This window comes from Zingiber officinale, chromosome 9B (assembly GCF_018446385.1).
Source record: "Zingiber officinale cultivar Zhangliang chromosome 9B, Zo_v1.1, whole genome shotgun sequence".
Taxonomy (NCBI): Eukaryota; Viridiplantae; Streptophyta; class Magnoliopsida; order Zingiberales; family Zingiberaceae; genus Zingiber; species Zingiber officinale.
In genome coordinates, this window is record NC_056003.1 from 30,610,013 (window position 1) to 30,631,139 (window position 21,127).

At 37.2% G+C, this 21,127-nt stretch overlaps 1 protein-coding gene across 1 annotated transcript; it reads right to left on the reverse strand.

Annotated features, from left to right (window-relative positions):
• Positions 1-2,277: 2,277 nt before the first annotated feature.
• Positions 2,278-11,293, reverse strand: LOC122024683 (glutaminyl-peptide cyclotransferase-like). Its single transcript, XM_042583355.1, has 11 exons — positions 10,993-11,293; positions 10,086-10,142; positions 9,378-9,413; positions 7,459-7,523; positions 7,034-7,097; positions 4,701-4,818; positions 4,535-4,632; positions 4,059-4,129; positions 3,634-3,661; positions 2,620-2,674; positions 2,278-2,490 (listed from the first exon to the last, which is right to left on the reverse strand). Exons 1-11 carry the CDS (start codon positions 11,278-11,280, stop codon positions 2,396-2,398), a joined length of 975 nt encoding a protein of 324 aa, XP_042439289.1. The 5' UTR covers positions 11,281-11,293; the 3' UTR covers positions 2,278-2,395.
• Between the last annotated feature and the right edge of the window lie 9,834 nt (positions 11,294-21,127).

Consider the following 21,127-nt stretch of genomic DNA (forward strand, 5'->3'; position numbering starts at 1 on the left):
AGAGAAAGCAAATGTTTATATTGTTAAAGGGGAGAAAGGAACGAAAAAGGATGAAAAAAAATCAGATTACCATATAACATTTATATTATTAACCTGAAAAACAAAAAAGGTAGATTTAGGATAACAAATAAGAAAACTAAAATTTGAATCCCAATAGAGATAATATTGTGAAAGTCAATCTCTAAATGTTCATAAACCGAATTCCGAATTTACTTGGTAAGTGGATTAAGAAAAAGGTCATCTATTCGGGCAAAATCCAAACTGGACGAGAGATGAATGCCCTGTTTACAAGACCACAAGCGGATGCGAATATGGATAATGAGTAAATGCATAACTCAAAATGCAAAGTATTTTCATAATGATTGGTAGCATTACGAGACCACGACATCATTTAAAAAAACAGATGTCTCTCAAGATCAAAATGTCTGAGATTTTACATAAAGCATGCTGTGCTTTCTACTTTGCTTATCATTTGAATCAAATTAATGATCTGGGCTCTTCGAGTATTTGCATAATTTGTATGCACTATGAAGCTAAAACAACAGATCGATGGTCATGTTGATCATCGTACCTCTAGAAAAATGAAGAGCATTACCTTAACCAAATTAAGTGTAAGAAACTAGATGCGCTAAATACGTAAACGTGCAGCGGAAAAATACTAGTTCCTTCAGGAGATCTATGCGAAGGGAAAAAAATAAATATACTAAGTTTACATAAGAGCATGAGAGATTATACCCTTGGTACGTGCTCACAGACTCTCGACAGCTCGGATACAGCGCAATCTCACGTTCATGCCTCTACAATATCCACACGAACAAGCGCTCGTTTGTCTCATAAACTCACAAGTGGAGACGGAAACCACCTAAGATTGTACTAGCAACCACACCAAGGGGTTTCGGCCAAGAGAGGGAGAGAAGAGGAAGGAGAATGAAAATCTACACCAAAAATGAAGAGAAAAAATGATTAAGTATTTTCATCCAATGAAAATACTTAATTAGCATTAATAGTCTTAATGAGCATTTAACCTCCATTAAGGACCACATTTGAAACTCCTCATTTAAAATTCAATTTCGAAAATTAAATAAATGAATCATTGAATTTCGAAATTCAATGAATATCTCATTAATCCTCACTTAAGTCTAACTCAAGTCTCCTCACTTGAGTCTAACTCAAGTCTAATTCACTTGAGTCTAACTCAAGTATAATTCAATCGAGTCTTACTCAATTAATCTCATACAATTAAAATTCAATGAATCACTATTTCATTAATTCAAATTGACTCCTTGAGTCTAGTTTGAATTAGACTGAATCTAATAATTAGATCCAATTGAGTGTAACTCAATAAGTCCAATTCGAATTAGACTTAATCAAATGATTCATCATATAAACTCATCTCCAAATCTACTTGTTCTGTGTGTGTGACCCAATAGGTTCTCGTAACGTTGACAATATACCCAAATCAACATTTAGATACATAAGCAATGAGTGGCATCTAGCAAGGCATCATTGCTACCTAAGTGACGAGAAAGTCGAGATCCGACCTAACCTATCCGTGGCTATTATCTTGTATGACTTAGTCCCTCTATGCTTGATATCTTGATTGATCAATGAGGCATAGATCATGACATCCTCTTATCAACTTTTGTGTTTCTTGATCTCTAAATAGACACACTCAATCAAATAAGCTCAATATCTCATATTGACTCATTTGCACATGGTCATGCTTTCTTGTGTCCTCCTAATCAAGGAGCCCACAGATATCACTTTCGTCATATGGAAGGGATAGATTCCATCTAGATCACTGACATCCCTCCGCATAATTCATTGCATACTCAGTGATCAATTTTATTGTCTACCTTGTTACAGGTGGCGTTTACCGATACCAGAATACACAACTCCTTATGTAGGAAACCGTAGTGACTTCAGGTCTAAGGACTATTCATATCAATAGTCACATGAGAATATTTATGACACTCATATAACGATCTATGAAACATTCTCATGACGGACTATTCAATATATATTTTCTAATATATACTCATGTGTCAACCTGATATCCTATATCCATGACTTGTGATATTAAGCCATCCGTTAACCTACATGCTAGTCTCAACGTATTAATATTGTCTTTGTATATTAATGTTTGACTAGAAATAGTTAAGAGTAGTGTTCTATGTATATCTATAATATTTCACTATCAATTCAACTAATTGATATGTTGTAGATAAGAACCTACTATCTAAGGACATTATTATACTTATTCAATCAACACTGAACTGAAATAAATATAATAATCAATTTTACCTTTTATTAATAATGATATATGGTACAAAATGAACCTTTTACAATCCTCTCATAATTAGTACTAAGATTAATATTAATATTAAGTTCATCTTCACGGGTAGCAAAGGTCTTCGATCCTTCTATTTAGTCGATCAGTAACTGGGCGAAACTTGATCTGATAAAGCTTCGGCCATAACTTACCTGTCACTGGTAAGACGAAACCATAGAGACAAAGAATTATGTTAAACATGACCCAAATTTAAGTGAGAAAAGTAGTGTTCTCTTTCAGAGAAAAAAAGGTTGAAGCAGAAGAAAAGAAGTTATACACAAACTTACCAAACAAACGCTTCTTTTCGTCATCCCAAGCAATGCCATTCAGAACATCAATGCCCTGGAAAAGTTGTAAATTAGATTAAATAAAAAAATAAAGAAGGTGCACCAATAATTAGGTCTGAGAACAGTGTATATAGTATTTACGACGGGGCGCTATGTTGCTCACTCGATGATTTGATCAAGGAATGCCTCGCCAAGCCCTTGTGTTCGTTTGATTCTACATACGCTAGAGCATTTTGCATTTTGTTTGAATTGATATAAAATTGTGTTTGAATTGTCTTAGCTTTATTGTAAACTATAGTGATCAGCCTGTACCACCCGTAACTAGAGCCTTGTTTTATTAACAACTAGGGAACCCTTCAATGTGTTTCTGCTGTTGAGTCTAAAGATATTGATTCAGACCCAAAATTTTAGTGTCATTTCAATGTAGACCAATTCCACCATGAATCAAAGTAAATTAAGGGCAAGCTGGGATGGTTTAAAGAAAACAAAGTTGACATGATTCGCTGAGTCAAAGGCAAAACTATTATATTTATAAACATCAAGTCTCCTAATTTAATCAGGTCATTTTCCTTATACCAATAAGGTAACGGAGTACTTGTGTCATGAACAAAAAAACACTTTTGTTCCTCCAAACCCTCAAGACCCGACCAGTTTTAGTTAATACTCCTTGGATGCGCAATCAATCAAGAAATGCTTCACACAAACTAGGCTGGAAAGTCCATATACCAAATCCCATAAAAGACCTTCAGAATTGGGGTTTGCCAAGTAAAAAAAGTAAGTCTCGTTTAGGCTACCATTTAAATTTTCACAAAGTTATTATGGGTTTTAATGGTAATTGAGGTTCTAGATGCTAAGCCCAGAGTGACCTAAAACCAGGAAACATAGAAAAGTTTTTCACCAAGATGAACTTAAAGCTTGTTGAAAGGGAAAATAAGGTGTGACCTCCCAAACGCACAAAATGCAAATCTATAGTTCAAAGGTAGAAATAAAGGGAAACATAAATTAGGAACTCACAGTGTAACCGGATCTCATCAATCCTTGCCTGTTGAAAACATCACAGATTCAATTTCAATGTGAAGTAGCTAAAATAATGATGAATGTTAAGAATACACATACAAAATAAAAGGTATAAATTGATCCCTTCCCAATAGGCTTAAAATAACATATAGTTTATGACACAATTAAACTTCGCCTTGATATTGTATCCGTTAGGAGACTTTAGTTCATTTGCATGTTGGTAATTGAAACAATGATTCCTTCCGTAAGTTAATCCATGTATTAGGCTTGGGCTATCATAGTCTGCCTGATCACATGGGAGATTTTGACAGATCAGGCTTTTTCACAAGTGATTGTCTGGTCAAACTTAACAATCTATACCGATGTTTCAAGTTTAAAATTCAAATATCTAATAGAACAAATCATTTGATGAAATCATGTACCTTAATTCATGGAGAGCAATCCAACTTAGTACCTTGCCATCTTCATGTGATATTCTAGCTATGCAATCTGTCTGCACCATGAGGTAGTTAACATTTCTGTATAGATTTAGTGGGACTCTGGACATGCTTAACTAGTGTATGAATGAGAATAAATGATTTTCAAATTAACAAAGAAATGAAAATGAAACTCCAATCCTATAATTTCATGTGGTTGATGACAGAAATAAAAAATTGTGAAAGAAATAACAGCTCGAAGATTAACACAAATGCCACAAAATACTAAAATTTTGTATGCCTAAAATGCATACAAAATACTAAAACTTTGTATGCCTAAAATTCGGAGTTGGTTCACAATATCTGTTGGAAGAATAATAATATGTTGGTCATGTGGATTCATATGATGAGTATTTTCAGAACCAATTAAAACAAAAGATTATCTACTACAATTATTATCTGAAGGGGAACAATTGCCATACCTGCCAAACATTTGCCCATACTTCCCCATCTACATATTCCAACTCATTAAGAAAAGGAATTTCATGATCATTATATTTGACAGTTACTCTTCTAATTTCTGCAGGAATAAAAAAAAGAAAATCATAATCAATACGAAAATAACACAATTGTATAACTACTGCAAACCTTTCAAAGTCTGGGGATCAAGATGATATAGAGTCGAAGTTCCATCGGTTGCATAAAGGATCTTGCCATCAGTCGCTAATCCCCAACCATCACTCATAGGATGAGTAAACCTATCCTTCTGCTCCATCAATTGTGGAAAAATAATTACTTTCAAAATTGATAGCTCATGTATATACAATTCTACGTGCAATAATCTATAGTCAAAATACAAATGATTGTTCACGCAATAGAAATGATTATTTTAACTTACTTTGGCACAACTATCTAATGGAATTTATGCACATGGATGTAAAGAATATGTGCACAGTAATCAAATATGGTAATCAATTGTGCAAAAGGATGATGTGTGACCAACCAATTGAAGAGTTCTGAAGATTGTCTAGCACATTAACCAAAAGTTCTACTATTTCTTTCAACCAAATGCCCAAATACATCCAAATTTGATGCTTCTCATAGATATTTTGATTAGGGAAATGTTTGAACAGGGTATCTTGCTGGGCTTGTGAAATATTGTAGGCAAGAGTAAGCCTTTGAACAGAATTTGGCAAACTCACACCTAAAGAGCAAATGGGTTGATGATTCATCATTCAAGTGGTTGAAGGTGCATAATATAGTATGTCTAACATTAAATCTTGCGTAGGAGAATTTTAATGTGGAGTCTAACCTTTCAAGATGATCCAATTGAAAATTGGCATATATCAGCTATGAACTAAGAAGCATTAGCTTGTCTCATTATTCTCCCTTACTAGACAAATCAGGTTGAATATCCAATAAGAGCAAAGGAAAGATCAAGTGAAGGGTCACAGGACATTCTGCTGAAAAGGAGGATGATTATGATTGTAAGAGAATCATTGTTGGAACTTTGTGAAAGGATATAGCACATGCCAGATTGATGGAAAAGGTGGATGAGGCTTTGATATAACAGTTGTATATCTATCCACTTATTAACTCAGAAGGGAAATTGATTTCCAGGAACAATATCATGTCCCATTTTCTTAAAATGCAATACAAGGTCTAGCATATTTGGTAAGTTACTAATGCTAATACTAACCTTTGTCTTATGTCTTTCTCATGAAGTTGAATTCATATGCATATGGCAAATCTTACTCAGGCAAAGTCAGTATGTTCAATCACCTAAAACAATTCTAGTAGTACTGGTCAAAAAGTGAATAAGATTGCAGAACTATGGTTCTATATCACTTAGCTGTTTCCATTTGGATTGTTAATTTTGCAGGTTCTTTTCAGAACACAGTTAAGAAAAATACACTTTTATAATGATAGTCTCCACCAGTGGGGTCATTTCAACAAGGTTAACCTAGAGTAATAGGTACAACAAGAAAGGATAAAGACAATTCATCTATGGGTTCATTTGTTTCATGTAAAATGCATTTACATAAAATACTCTTTAGGTTTTCTAGTGTTTAGACTTTAGTGTAATATAAAAATCATGGCCAATGAAAATGTTTGTGTCAGTTAACAAAAAAATGTGGACTTTGAGGGAAAATGGCTTCCAATCAAAATGAGCAGAAGTTATTTTCCCTCACACGAGTCATTATCTCTTCTCTCCCCTCAAGCCTCATCCACTACCTCCAACCCTTGTTTGAACACTACATCAATTCTTGTTGCCTCCATTCCATTTGTCCCCATCAAGCACAAGATTGTGCCCCCCGGTTCCACCTCCCGCTTGCCCTCACCACCTCTCCATCTCATGCTCTCCCACCAACCACGATATCAATGCTCCCACTACCTCGGCCTCACTTGTGTCCAAGTTTCATCTCTCTAAGCCCGACATCTTTGCCCCCTTTAGATTCCAGAAATAGACCCCTTCCACTGATGTTGAGCAACTTCCATGATAAAAAAAATGTTCATTTTGCCAATTTTAGTCATGGAAGGAAATGGACCAAAGAAAGGGAAAACATTTTGTCCGTATCATAACTAAACACAAAAAAACAATTTTCCCTATAGTTCTTAGAAAATATTTTACGCAAACAAATTATTTTACACAAAACACACAAACAATAGATATATATATGCCGAAAGGCATGATGAAATATTCCCTTTGCTTGTATGTGTTCATAGATCTACAAAACATGTTGGAACCTCTCCAGTACCCTGGTACGTGTATCAAAGAAGTTCTACAATTTTGCAATTTGTACCAAGGTAACTACAGTTTCCGTACATATGTCATTGGTATAAAACATATATTTCCAAAACAGAAAAAGGAAGTAAAAACTTCATACGTCACCTCATAAGCTACAATCAATGTTTACTGAAAATTATCTTGGAAAATGAAGGAAGAATATATGAAAAGATCTAATTAGTGAAGAACAAACCTCCCTAATGTTATGTCGATCATAGATGAAACCTGTGTTTGTTAACCAGGTAACTTGGTACAACCTGTGTAGCAAGAAAATAATAACAAATTAATAGGATTCTTTGGAATAAAATAAGAAAAGAATTACTTGACTATGAGATTTGTCATTTAACCAACAGAAAGTGCTATCAACTTATGCCTATCTAAGAGGGAAATATGCTTAGTTGAGAGGGGAAAATAATGTATTGTATTGTTGTAGTGTATCCTTCACCAAAGGAAACTACAATCCATGTATAGATAGGCTTGAGGCCTAATAAATTATCTGAAAATATAGCCATGACTTCTAATAATACTACTAGTTAATTAATAAAATAGCTTATTAGTTCAATCACTCTCCCCCCAAGATGTAACATAATAGAGTAGCTAAGAAAATTGATTTGTAACCTTTCGCCAAAAAGAGTGAGACCTTCCCCGAAGAAGGACGCATCCATTTGATGAGAAACCATAACCTGAAAAACATGAAATAATAGATATTCTATCATTTATTAAAAAACACACACAGAAACAACAGTTGATCACATGACTACTAAATTTAGGGGGCGTTTGGTTTAGGGTAATAAGAGTGGGGAATGGGAATGGGAATCATTGATTCCCATTGTTAATGTTTGGATTATAGGAATAGGAATACAAATAAGGGAATGAATCCTTGAAATTGGGTAATGACTCATTCCCATGTACCTCCCCTTCAATGAGCCATTACCCTATTTTCATCAATCAAAATATTCCCTTATTCCAAAAATACCCTTGACTTAAAACTAAAATTTTCTCTATTAATATCAAATATCAAAATTTATTTATTTATTTTTTCTTTTATATCACTTATCTCTCCTTATTCTCTCTCATTACATTTTTCTCTCTCATCATTGTTTCTCTCTCATCATTTTATCACACACTTTCTCTCTCCTTAATCTCTCCTATCACACTCTCTTTCCTCTTTTTTTCTCATTACACTTTCTCTCTCATCATACTTTCTCTCTCCTCAATCTCTTCCATCGCACTCTCTTCCTTCTTTTGTTCCTTATCACACTTTCTCTCTCCTCAATCTCTCCCATCACACTCTTTTTTCTCATCACACTTTCTCTCTCATCATACTTTCTCTCTCCTCAATCTCTCTTATCACACTTCCTCCTTTTTTCCTCAACACACTTTCTCTCTCCTCAATCTCTCTTATCACACTTACTTCTTTTTTCCTCAACACACTTTCTCTCTCATCATACTTTCTCTCTCCTCAATCTCTTCCATCATATTCACTGTTCTTTTTTCTCTCACCATACTTTCTCTCTCCTCAATCTCTCTCATCACACTCTCTCTCCTCATTTTTTCTCACTATATTTTCTCTCTCTTCATCCTCTCCTATCATACTTTCTCTCACATCATATTTTCTCTCATCATGCTCTCTCTAATCACACTCTTTTTTTTCATTTTCTCTCATCACACTTTCTCTCTCATCATTCTTTCTTATCACACTTTCTCTCTCATAATACTTTCTCTCTCATCATTCTCTTTCATCATATTTTTCTCTCACATTCATCTTTCTCTCACATCTAATTTTTTCTCTTATTTTCCTTTAAGGGTAAAAAAGGAAACTTTGATTTATTCCGATAGAAGATATACAACTAACCAAACATTGCTTTTAAGAGTGATATCCATGCTCATACCTATTCCCATTCCACAATACAATGATTCCCATTCCGATTCCTATTCCTAGGAAAGAACCAAACGCCCCCTTACTTTTATATGAAAAAATTAAAAAAAAAAAAATCATAGATTTAATATGGGCATTGCACACCGTTGATAAACAAGCCTAATGCACAAGGGTCCATCCAGCTATGTATAAGGATTTCATTAGACCAACGGCAAGGATGATTTAGTTATATACTTATATCTAGCTATCTAAGGTTTCATCCAACAAAAATTAATCTACACTATACCAATAATTGCACCTCTCGCAATTCATCCCCTTAGATGATTGAGACCACAAATCATCATGAAATGAGAAAGTTGAGTTGTTAAAGAAAACATACACATCTAATGCAATTAACCACACTGGATGAAAAAGTTGAGTATAACTCATCATGAAATGAAAAGTTTGTGTTGTTCAAAAAACCGCATATCTAATTCAAGCATCAATAATATAAACCCAGTATTAATTGAAGGAAGACATCAAGAAGTGCAGCAGTTGAAAAGGACGTTCAAGGAATCATGGAATTATATAGATTAGATTCCATTGCCAAAAATTACTAAAATAAATGCAATAGCAGTTCAAATAATGAAAATCCATGGATAGTGTAATAGAGAATTACCTTCCCAGTTTGCAGAAGAACTTCTCTGACTGATGACTGTGCACCACAAAATATAAAAAAGGAGTCACTAAAAATAAGAATTAAACAAGTATAGATAATAGTCAGTTGTATTCAATTGATGTCAGAATATCAGCATAACATTTTATAAATGACATCAAAAAATACTGAATCCACGTAATTATAATTTTTATATTTTCTCCACAATGACTCGAAACTAGGTGAATAAATCCAAATAAACAGATGACATCAAATTAAACACAGCAACAATTCCTATAATTGTCAATATTAACTAATTCCTATAATGACACAGGATTCTGTTCTATGGAAACTAAGAATTAAGCTTGTGAGCTTTTTGAAAATGTTGGTGGTTATTTTTTGAAAAATAAGGTCATCAACTTAGGATAATAACTAATTGTAAGGCACTCTGCATTTTTTTTTTTTGAATAATCCTATAGCCCTTTTTTAGCTTTTTTAAGACTGAGATTTTTAGTATTTAAACTCACACAGTAAAGGTAAAATCTTTAAGGGATATCATAAATTACAGAGTGCAGCACAAAGAAGGAATGAGCCTTGTGGCACCTTTTGGGATAGAAACGAAGTTTATATGGTCCCTTTAGCAAATACCAACGTAGAGATGATAAAAAGGAAGGCAAATGTGAGAACAACTTAAGCTTTATTATGTAGGACTCATAATGAAATCTAGCTTACTTTGGAATAGAGACCAGTGGATTCAAACAATGTTTCATTTCCTCCATAAACAAGACCCTGTGAAGATTTAGAAAAAAAATTCACATCACGTCCATATAAAAAATTGAATTGAATATGAAAAACAAGAAGTGTCATAGAACAATTAATAAGAAAGAAAATGGGATAAAATCAATAACCAAAGTGTAGTTTATTCTTATCACCTGTTGAGTTTTGAAAAATCAAATAAATCAATATAGCATCATACGACAATATGATTGGTAGGAAAAATAATATTTACAATGAACACATACTAGACAGAACAAAAATAGCACACTGTGCACATCCATAATAGCTTCTAATGCAATCATATATGTTATTTTTTCATCCTACCTTATAGAAATACCACTCAGTTTACATTGAAAGATAACCTTAAATTTGGAAGAAGAAAAATGCAAACTTAAATTTCCAGGAATTGGTACAATTTAAGTCGAGAGTAAAATAATTTCAAACAATTAAAGAATTTACAATGTTATCGGAAATTTCAAGTTGAATTGCAGAATTCATGATCCGACTTTGAAACAAAACAAAATTCTGGAGTCTTTAATATTGCAAAATTATAGGAGTAACTAAGACAGGAATTCTTATATTTCTGGTAATTTATTATCGGTGGTCTTTATTTATATTTCTTCAATAGCATCCAAACTTTGTTAGAATTACAATCTTGCTGCCTCTTCTAAAACAATGTAGCAGCCGACTACTGCATTCTTTTATTAATGTAAACTGCAGACTGAAGGAATAAGTCCCTGGCATAAAATCACGAGTGAGCCGACCAAAATTCTAAATTACAAGTGAAGCATCATCAAGCATGCAACTAAACTATACTAAGAACATCGTCAGATAAAGAGGATGAAGGTGAGCGGGATCTTGCCTGGGTGAAGGCATCCGGGTCGTGGGGGAACTCATTGACGATATCAAAAGTGTAGAGCTGAGTAGAAGGCGGAGGCGTGCGCGTCCACTTCCATGTGACCCAGAGGAAAAACAGGGCGGAAATGGCGACGATGGCGACGAGAAGTGAAGCTCCTCCGCTCCTGCAACAGCAGCGTTTGCTGCTCTTGGATCGAGCGGCGGTGGCGGCGGAAACCGACCCAGGAGCCAGCGGATTCGAGGTGGAGATATTGGTCATCGGCGGAGGGCGCTTCGGCCGCATCCGGGTCATCTCTTGTTCCTCCGAGTCAATTCCCAACTCGTACTTAAATAATTAAAAAAAAATGATTTAGAAAGAATATTTTTTAAATTAATATATATATATATATGTATATAATTAATAAAAATGATTTAGAAAGAATATTTTTAAATTAAAAATATATATATAATTAATAAAAATGATTTGGAAAGAATATTTTTAAATTAATATATATATATATATATATATATGGTATGATTCCACTGATGCCAAATTGTCGACTTTCTTTTTTAAATTAAAATAAATAGTCCCCAAAAAAAACTTAAATTGCATTAAAAGAGATATAAATTAAGATGTTGAATTTGAGTTAAATATACTTTTTTTAATATCTTACAATTTAATTTATATTGCAACTTAATGTGAGTTAAATATAATGCTCAAATTATAATAAAATATTTTATGATACTCAAATTTTTATATATTTATTAAAGAAAAAATATTTCAATTTAATATGTGCCTTATTTATTTATTTTTAAATCTCGTCTCTCATTCACTATAGCAAAGTTTTCAAGTTGGCAAAAGGAGCGCCGACCAACAAGAGGTAAATTACGGATGATTAATAGCAATTAGAATAGGGAGGGATGGAAGAGGGATGTAGCAAAGTTTTCAAAATGGATCATAAGGTTTGATAGTTTTTAAAAATGCTGCGGTCAAGTATTACTTGTAGGATTCAATACAATGACAGATCACAGCTTCCAACGGATAAACATGAACATTTTTTTTCTTTTACGTATTCAGCTACAGTTCACCGTAATTGAGATCAGATCTTATATCTCTAGATTATTTATTAGAGGATCTAATCATTACATTATTACCCCGAGAGTAAAATTAATGTTACTTAACCGCAATCCCTTCTTGACTTAATTGATGGGCAAATTTTGGTTAAATCATTTATGATTCTATAAATTATCGAACAGGTAAATTTCCTAAATATCTAAATCATGTATTCAACTTTTAAAATGATTGTACCCATATCCATTTTTGCCCCTCCATATTTACCTCGGTGTAGTAATACAATTTTTTTTAAAATAGACTGATTTTTTCAAAAGACCGACTCATATTTAAAAAATCATTACTCTCAATATATTTTATCAAATTAATATTTGGAAATATGAATATAATCATAAGAATTAAATGAATATATAAAATTTATTTTCCGTCATTCCGAGTTATTTATATCCATCATCCAGTTCTAACAAAAATCGATCAATAGACGTAGAGAACTTAGAATAACATGGAACCAAGTTATATGTGTTCATCTAGTTTTCCTAATTATATTCATTGTTGGATATTGGGGCCTTAAATGGACCAAAACGATTTAGAGGAAGGAAGCCATCAATTGTTGAAAGTCGTAATTGACTTCAAAATTGAAATCTACGATTCGCGTAGATAGATTTAGACTATTAATTTGCTCAAAACCGATTAAGGTGAATGAGAAATTAATGTTTAAAGTCAGCACAAAATAACATTTATTATTCATTAATAAAGTGCATGGGAGAATAGTCTCACATCGGAAATTCTCGATGTGTATTCTCTACTTATTAATGAAGATGTGTTAATGGAGTTAACACAAAAAATAAAAGGACGGGTGACCCCTTAGCCCAGGGCGAGCAGGTGCTCGCACCTGTGAGCCCGCCACCCGCCACGTGCGCAATGGGCGCTTTGTAGGCGCACTTTGCACTTTATGCTCCAGGTGACATTGCAGTGCCTACGTGGCACTCGGGTGACGTGTCAGGCTCGTACCTGACGTGGCAATACCTACGCGACATCCTCGTGGGCAAAGGGAGATGACTGGACAGTTGACTTAGGGAATGGATGGCTACCGTTGATCAACGTTGATCAAATAGGTATGATGGATCGCTTGTGATGCGATCTAGAGCGTTAGATCGCAAAGAGTAACGATCTGACGGCCTGGGATGAGACTTGATCTGAAGCATCGAATCAATGGATCCAGATCCGATGGCCGATGACAATAGGCGGATCTGAGGGTCACAACTCCTCAGATCTGATGGATGAGATTGAAGTGGGCTTGGTGAAGGGTTACAACCCTTCAGAATAGATGATCTAGATCGATCCAGCCCAAGGAACACATCCACTCACCCAAAGGACACTCAACCTCTTCTTTCAGTATAAATAGAACCCTCCAGATGATGGAATACTCACTCAATCCTCTCTTCTCTTCCTCAAGCATTCATCTCATCTTGTGCATACAAGAGTCCAAGAAGTCTACTAAAAGGTTCGCTGGTCTCGGAAGTCGGAGTGCTATGATCGTCGTCGTATCTTGGGAACGAATTGCAACAATCCGTTAAGCACCGTAGCGGAGCAATATCGTTTACGGAGATAGTGTCGAACACTAGCCTCGACGATCAGTTTGCATACTCCAGAAGCTACCCGGGGATCAACAGTCGTAAACGATATTTCCTGCAAACTGATATGGCTACCAACGACATTCCGACGGCCGTTCCGACCGTCGTTCCGACCGCCATTCCGAGAAACATTCACCGGAACCGACTTCAAAAGATGGCAGCAGAAGATGTTGTTTTATCTAACAACGCTAAACCTTGTACGATTTTTGCACGAAGACACGCCAGCCGCTACGGAAGGTAGTAAGGCTGCTAGCGATGCGTGGTCTCATGGAGATTTTCTGTGCCGCAATTATATACTCAACGCCTTGGACAACACGTTATATAACGGATATTGTTCTCTGGAGACGGCGAAATCTTTGTGGGAATCCCTTGAGAAGAAATACAAGACCGAAAATGCTAGATTGAAGAAATTCATCGTCGGTCGGTTTCTGGATTTCAAGATGGTGGACTCAAAAAGCGTCTCATCTCAAGTCCAAGATATGCAATTAATATTGCATGATCTGGACGCCGAAGGCATGAAGCTGAACGAGACATTCGCAGTTGCTGCGGTAATTGAGAAGCTCCCTCCGTCATGGAAGGATTTCAAGAATTACCTAAAGCACAAGCAAAAGGAAATAGGGCTGCAAGACCTGATCCTGAGGCTACGAATAGAGGAGGATAATCGAAAGTTATCCGACTCCAGAGGAACCAAGCGGACTATAGACGAAATGTCCAACCTAGTCGAGCCGAACGCCAAAAAGCCGAAGCAGTTCAAAAAGAAGGCTCAAGCAAAGAAGTTCAAAGGCTCCTGCTACAACTGTGGAAAGGCAGGACTCCTATCCAAGGACTGCAGACGCCCAAAGAAGCCAACCAAGGGGCCAAAGGATGTTGCGAATCATGTTGCAACCTCTCTTGAGGACTTGGATCTCACTGCGGTTGTATTTGAAGCCAACTTGGTGGATACCAACCCGAAGCAGTGGTTCATTGATACTGGAGCAACTCGTCATATCTGTTCAGATAAAGCGATGTTCTCCAAGTATACTCCGATAAATGGCAGGAAGCTCTATATGGGTAATTCCACGACGTCGCCAATTGTTGGACTCGGAAAGGTTGTTCTGAAGATGACGTCCGGAAAGGAGCTAACACTCATTGATGTACTCCATGTTCCCGACATCAGTAAGAACCTAGTTTCTGGAGCGGCATTGGTCAAGGCCGGATTTAGGCTAGTGTTCCAGTCAGACAACTTTGTACTTACGAAGAATGGTGTATTCGTAGGAAAGGGGTACCTAGAAAAGGGTCTATTCAAAATGGTTGTAATGCCTGTACTCCGAAATTTTGATGGTAATAAAATAAATGCTTCCAGCTATGTTGTTGAGTGTTTTAATTTATGGCATGATCGACTCAGATATGTGAATAATAATACTCTCAAACGTCTCGTCAAATTAAATTTATTACCAAACGTCAATGTTGACGGAACACACAAATGTGAAGTGTGCGTGGAAGCGAAAATGACGAAACTACCTTTTCATTCGGTGGAAAGGACAACAACTCCTCTAGAGTTAATACATAGTGATTTATGTGACTTGAAATTTGTGCAAACTAGAGGAGGTAAAAAATATTTTATTACTTTTATCGATGACTGCACAAAGTTCTGTTATGTTTTTCTTTTAAGAAGTAAAGACGAAGCCCTAGAAGCGTTCAGAACCTATAAAACAGAAGTTGAAAACCAACTTGACAAACGAATTAAAATAATTCGAAGCGATAGAGGTGGAGAATATGGTGCACCGTTTGATGAATTTTGTACAGAATCTGGCATTATCCATCAAACAATGGCGCCTTACTCACCTCAATCAAACGGTGTTGCCGAACGTAAAAATCGGACACTAAAAGAAATGATGAATGCCTTGTTGATAAATTCAGGCTTACCTCAAAACTTGTGGGGGGAAGCAATATTATCAGCAAATCACAGTCTCAACAGAATCCCTCATAAGAAAAATGATAAAACTCCATATGAACTATGGAAAGGCCGCGAGCCATCGTACAAATACCTGAAAGTGTGGGGGTGCTTGGCAAAGGTCGAAGTACCTAAACCAAAGCAAGTAAAGATCGGACCTAAAACGTTCGATGCGATATTTGTCGGATATGCCCATAATAGTAGTGCATATCGTTTCCTAGTTCACAAATCAGACATTCCTGATATACATGTGGGAACAACCATAGAATTTCGGAATGTGATATTCTTTGAAAACGTATTCTCAAATAAAAAGGGAAACGTTGAAAGTGATAACAACGGAAGTTCAAACAAAAATGACGTTACCGAACTTAGCTGTTATAAAAGGACTATTGACGATCAAAGTGAAGAGCCACGTCATAGCAAACGGGCTAGAGTTGAGAAATCGTTCGGGCCAGATTTCATGACTTTCATGTTAGAAATGGAACCAAGAACATTAAGTGAAGCTCTCTCTAGACCCGATGCTCCAATGTGGAAAGAAGCTGTCAATAGTGAAATTGAGTCTATCATGAATAATCATACTTGGGAAGTAGACCTTCCTTCTGGTAATAAACCATTAGGTTGTAAGTGGATACTAAAACGTAAGTATAAAGCTGATGGATCAATTGACAAGTATAAGGCCAGACTTGTAGCCAAGGGGTACAAGCAAGAGGAAGGCCTTAATTACTTCGATACATACTCACCGGTGACAAGGATTACGTCCATACGAGTGCTAATAGCCATTGCAACACTGTATGACCTTGAAATACATCAAATGGATGTTAAGACTGCGTTCTTAAATGGTGAGTTGGAAGAAGAAATTTATATGGAGCAACCCGAAGGGTTCATGGCTCTGAAATGAGAAAAAGGTGTGTCGACTTGTTAAGTCGTTGTACGGACTTAAGCAAGCGCCTAAACAATGGCACGAAAAATTTGACAAAGTAATGCTGTCAAACGAATTCAGAATAAATGAATGTGACAAATGCATTTATGTCAAAAACACACCTGAAGGCTATGTAATTGTCTGTCTATACGTAGACGACATGCTAATAATGGGCAGTAATCATGATGTAATCATGACTACAAAGAAAATGTTGACCAGAAATTTTGATATGAAAGATATGGGTCAAGCAGATGTTATATTGGGAATTAAAATTCTCAGGACATCAGAAGGGACAGTTTTAACACAATCCCATTATGTAGAATCTGTATTGAAAAAATTCAATGCGTACGATCTCTCTACAGTGAAAACACCTATGGATCTAAGTCAACACTTAGCGAAAAACCATGGTGAGACCATATCGCAGTTGGAATATTCTCGGATAATAGGCAGTTTGATGTATCTCACAAACTGCACACGTCCAGATATTGCCTGTACGGTCAACAAACTGAGTCATTTTACAAGTAATCCAAACGACACCCATTGGAAAGCATTGATGCGAGTTCTCAGATATTTGAAATATACTATGAACTATGGATTACATTATGGAAAATATCTCGCTGTGTTGGAAGGATATTGTGATGCTAATTGGATATCAGATACAAAAGACTCCAAATCCACTAGTGGATATGTATTCATGATCGGTGGGGGAGCAGTATCTTGGAAATCCACTAAGCAGACTTGCACTGCTCGGTCAACTATGGAATCCGAGTTTATAGCACTAGACAAAGCAGCTGAAGAAGCTGAATGGCTGCGGAATTTCTTGGAAGATATTCCTAGCTGGGTGAAACCTGTGCCTGCCGTACTAATCCACTGTGATAGTCAATCGGCGATTAGAAGGGCACAGAGTAATATGTATAATGGGAAGTCACGACATATACGTCATAGACATAATACCATTAGGCAGTTGATCTCGAATGTAGTGATTGCAATCGACTATGTTAAGTCCAAAGATAATTTGGCAGATCCTCTAACGAATGGGTTGAGTCGAGATCAAGTATACTGTTTATCAAGAGGAATGAGATTAAAAATCTACAACTAAAAATGACTGTAGCGGTAACCCAACCTTGTTGACTGGAGATCCCAAGATCTTGGTTCAATGGGACAACGAAGTTACTGTTGGTGCAACATCCCTCAGGTCAAGGTTGACCTGGTTGACCAAGCTGAGTCTTGGTTTGAGTTTAGATGTTTGACAATAAGAAATTGATTGTAGAAGAGTCAAGTAGGTCAAGGTTGACCGGATACTTGACTGGGAAGTCCTAACTGGGATGTTAGGAAGAAGGAAAGTCCTAGTGAGTGAAGTTAGGCAGATGGAAAGTCCTAGTGAGTGAAGCTAGGTGAAAGTCCTGGTGAGTGAAGCCAGGTGAAAGCCCTAGTGAGTGAAGCTAGGCAGATGGAAAACCCTAGTGAGTGAAACTAGGTGAAAGTCCTGGTGAGTGAAGTCAGGCAAGGGAAAATCCAGATGGATCAAGGATGATCGGACATCTGGTGTTGGGAAGTCCAAGTAGGTCAAAGGATTGACTGGATACTTGGCACGAGGAAATACGGATAGGTCAAAGGGATTGACCAGACATCTGATGGAAGTCCAAGTAGGTCAAAGGGAGTGACCAGATACTTGGCATGAATAGAAAAGTCCAAGTGGGTCAAAGGAATTGACCAGACACTTGGTGGGAAGTCCTAGCAGGTCAAAGAAGTGACCAGATGCTAGGCATGGTGTACCAACAGGTCAAGGTTGACCGGGTGTTGGTTTGGTAGGCTTGGGACTTGGTTTTGGGCAAAAACTAAGTACTGGATCGATCAGTGGATCGATCCAAGCCTTTCCTAGCGAACAGAGAGCCGCTGGATCGATCCGTGGATCGATCCAGATGTCCCAATCGATCAGTGGATCGATTGGGACGCAGCTGCTTCGCGCGATAAGGGCTGGATCGATCCATGGATCGATCCAGGCGTTTTTCCCAGAGCACAGAGGCGCTCTGGATCGATCCGTGGATCGATCCAAAACCTCCCCGATCGATTGGGAACTTTCGAATCGATCGAGATCCGACCGTTGGCGTCGATAAAGGCCGCAGGCGCACGATTCCTTCGATAGCCCTTCTCCGATTCACTCCAGATCTCTCGCCAGCTCCTCCACAGCACTCACAAAGCTCAGATCGCCAGTTCTTGAAGGATCTTGGAAGTTCTTCAAGTCAAGAGGCGGATCAAAGCCAAGAAGAGAAGCTAGGGTTAGGGTTTATACTCATTGTAAGCTTGTAAGCTTGTATTTCTTGTATCCTTTCCCTCTCTTCTTGTATTGAGTCTTGTAGGGCTTCTCCGCCCTTGGTAGTTACCATAAAGGAGAGTTTTATTTAGTGGAGGGTGTGTGTGTTGGTGTGGATCCTTGGATTAGTCACCTCTTGTGAGGTGGATACCAAGTAAACCAACCGTGTTAGCATTGTGTGATTGTTTCTTTGTATTTCCGCTGCACATCTTTGAAGAAACAAGCAACGCCGAGCAACGAGCGAACGCGACGAGCTATTCACCCCCCCCTCTAGCTACTTTTGGTCCTAACAGTTACAGAAGTTGTGGTCCAGCACATTAGATAGTTTATCTCTATCCCAATCCTAGGATGAATTTGTGTTGTCCTACCTCATGTAGTGAGGTTAAGCTTATGCTTTTAGTGACTTCTATACCTGATAAGGTGGAGTATGGTAGGATACTCTTGATAGAAGTGTCACCCATGTGAGTGTGAAGACAGCCCGCTTCAATGAAACACTCATGAATCCAAGATGGTATCCATGGCCGAAACGGAACCAACCATGAGAACCTAAAGTAGGTGAGATAGATCTCTGTGTGGATGTTATTGTCTAAGTATACACCAACAGCTGAGCAGTTCAAGACATCACGTTCATTGCGCAGCCTAGTATACTCGATAGCATTTCACTACGGAAGGTTCAAAGCCACAAGCTACCTCTCCCGATGCAGTGACTTATCGATTGGACTCTTGTAAAATGTCAGCATGCATACACGCATTGCATTAATTTCCATTCATGTGGGGGATTGTTGGATATTGGGGCCTTAAATGGACCAAAACGATTTAGAGGAAGGAAGCCATCAATTGTTGAAAGTCGTAATTGACTTCAAAATTGAAATCTACGATTCGCGTAGATAGATTTAGACTATTAATTTGCTCAAAACCGATTAAGGGTGAATGAGAAATTAATGTTTAAAGTCAGCACAAAATAACATTTATTATTCATTAATAAAGTGCATGGGAGAATAGTCCCACATCAGAAATTCTCGATGTGTATTCTCTACTTATTAATGAAGATATGTTAATGGAGTTAACACAAAAAATAAAAGGACAGGTGACCCCTTAGCCCAGGGCGAGCAGGTGCTCGCACCTGTGAGCCCGCCACCCGCCACGTGCGCAATGGGCGCTTTGTAGGCGCACTTTGCACTTTACACTTTGCACGTACGCATCGTCGCGAGGAGCATTGAGGAGCTTAAATTTATGCTCCAAGTGACATTGCAGTGCCTATAAGGCACTCGGGTGACGTGTCAGGCTACCGTTGATCAAATAGGTATGATGGATCGCTTGTGATGCGATCTAGAGCGTTAGATCGCAAAGAGTAACGATCTGACGGCCTGGGATGAGACTTGATCTGAAGCATCGAATCAATGGATCCAGATCCGATGGCCAATGACAATAGGCGGATCTGAGGGTCACAACTCCTCAGATCTGATGGATGAGATTGAAGTGGGCTTGGTGAAGGGTTACAACCCTTCAGAATAGATGATCTAGATCGATCCAGCCCAAGGAACACATCCACTCACCCAAAGGACACTCAACCTCTTCTTTCAGTATAAATAGAACCCTCCAGATGATGGAATACTCACTCAATCCTCTCTTCTCTTCCTCAAGCATTCATCTCATCTTGTGCATACAAGAGTCCAAGAAGTCTACTAAAAGGTTCGCTGGTCTCGGAAGTCGGAGTGCTACGATTCCGAGACGTTCGTCGTTGTATCTTGGGAACGAATTGCAACAATCCGTTAAGCACCGTAGCGGAGCAATATCGTTTACGGAGATAGTGTCGAACACTAGCCTCGACGATCAATTTGCATACTCCAGAAGCTACCCGGGGATCAACAATTCATACCCTCAAACATCAATTTAATACACTATATTGAGAGCAGTAATTTTTTTAGTTTTTTTAAATACAATTCGTGTTAAATAAAATCAATACTCTCAATAGATGAATACATAGAACTTGATTTTATATTATTCAAAGTTCTCTAAGTCAATCTATCAATTTTGTCTGAGATCAATCAAAATAGGCTATTCATGCCCTTAAACCAGTGTTAAGAAAACTGGGTCGGACTGGCCGGTTCGATCGGTCGAACCGCGAACCGACCCTTGATCCGGTCCGATCAACCATTAAAGCCGAAAAAAAACCGGTCAAACCCGCTTAAAACCGGTCAAAACCGTTTAAACTCAGTCAAAATCGAAGGTTCAATTAGGATTGAAGCATGATTTTTAATTATTGAAGCATGATTTATATATATATA

Coding starts and splice junctions, on each gene's coding strand:
- LOC122024683 (XM_042583355.1), bottom strand. CDS start 11,280: ATGACCCGGATGCGGCCGAAGCGCCCTCCGCCGATGACCAATATCTCC. Junction 10,143..10,992: donor ACCCGGATGCCTTCACCCAG/GCAAGATCCCGC, acceptor AAATCTTCACAG/GGTCTTGTTTATGGAGGAAA. Junction 2,675..3,633: donor TGATGAGATCCGGTTACACT/GTGAGTTCCTAA, acceptor CAACTTTTCCAG/GGCATTGATGTTCTGAATGG.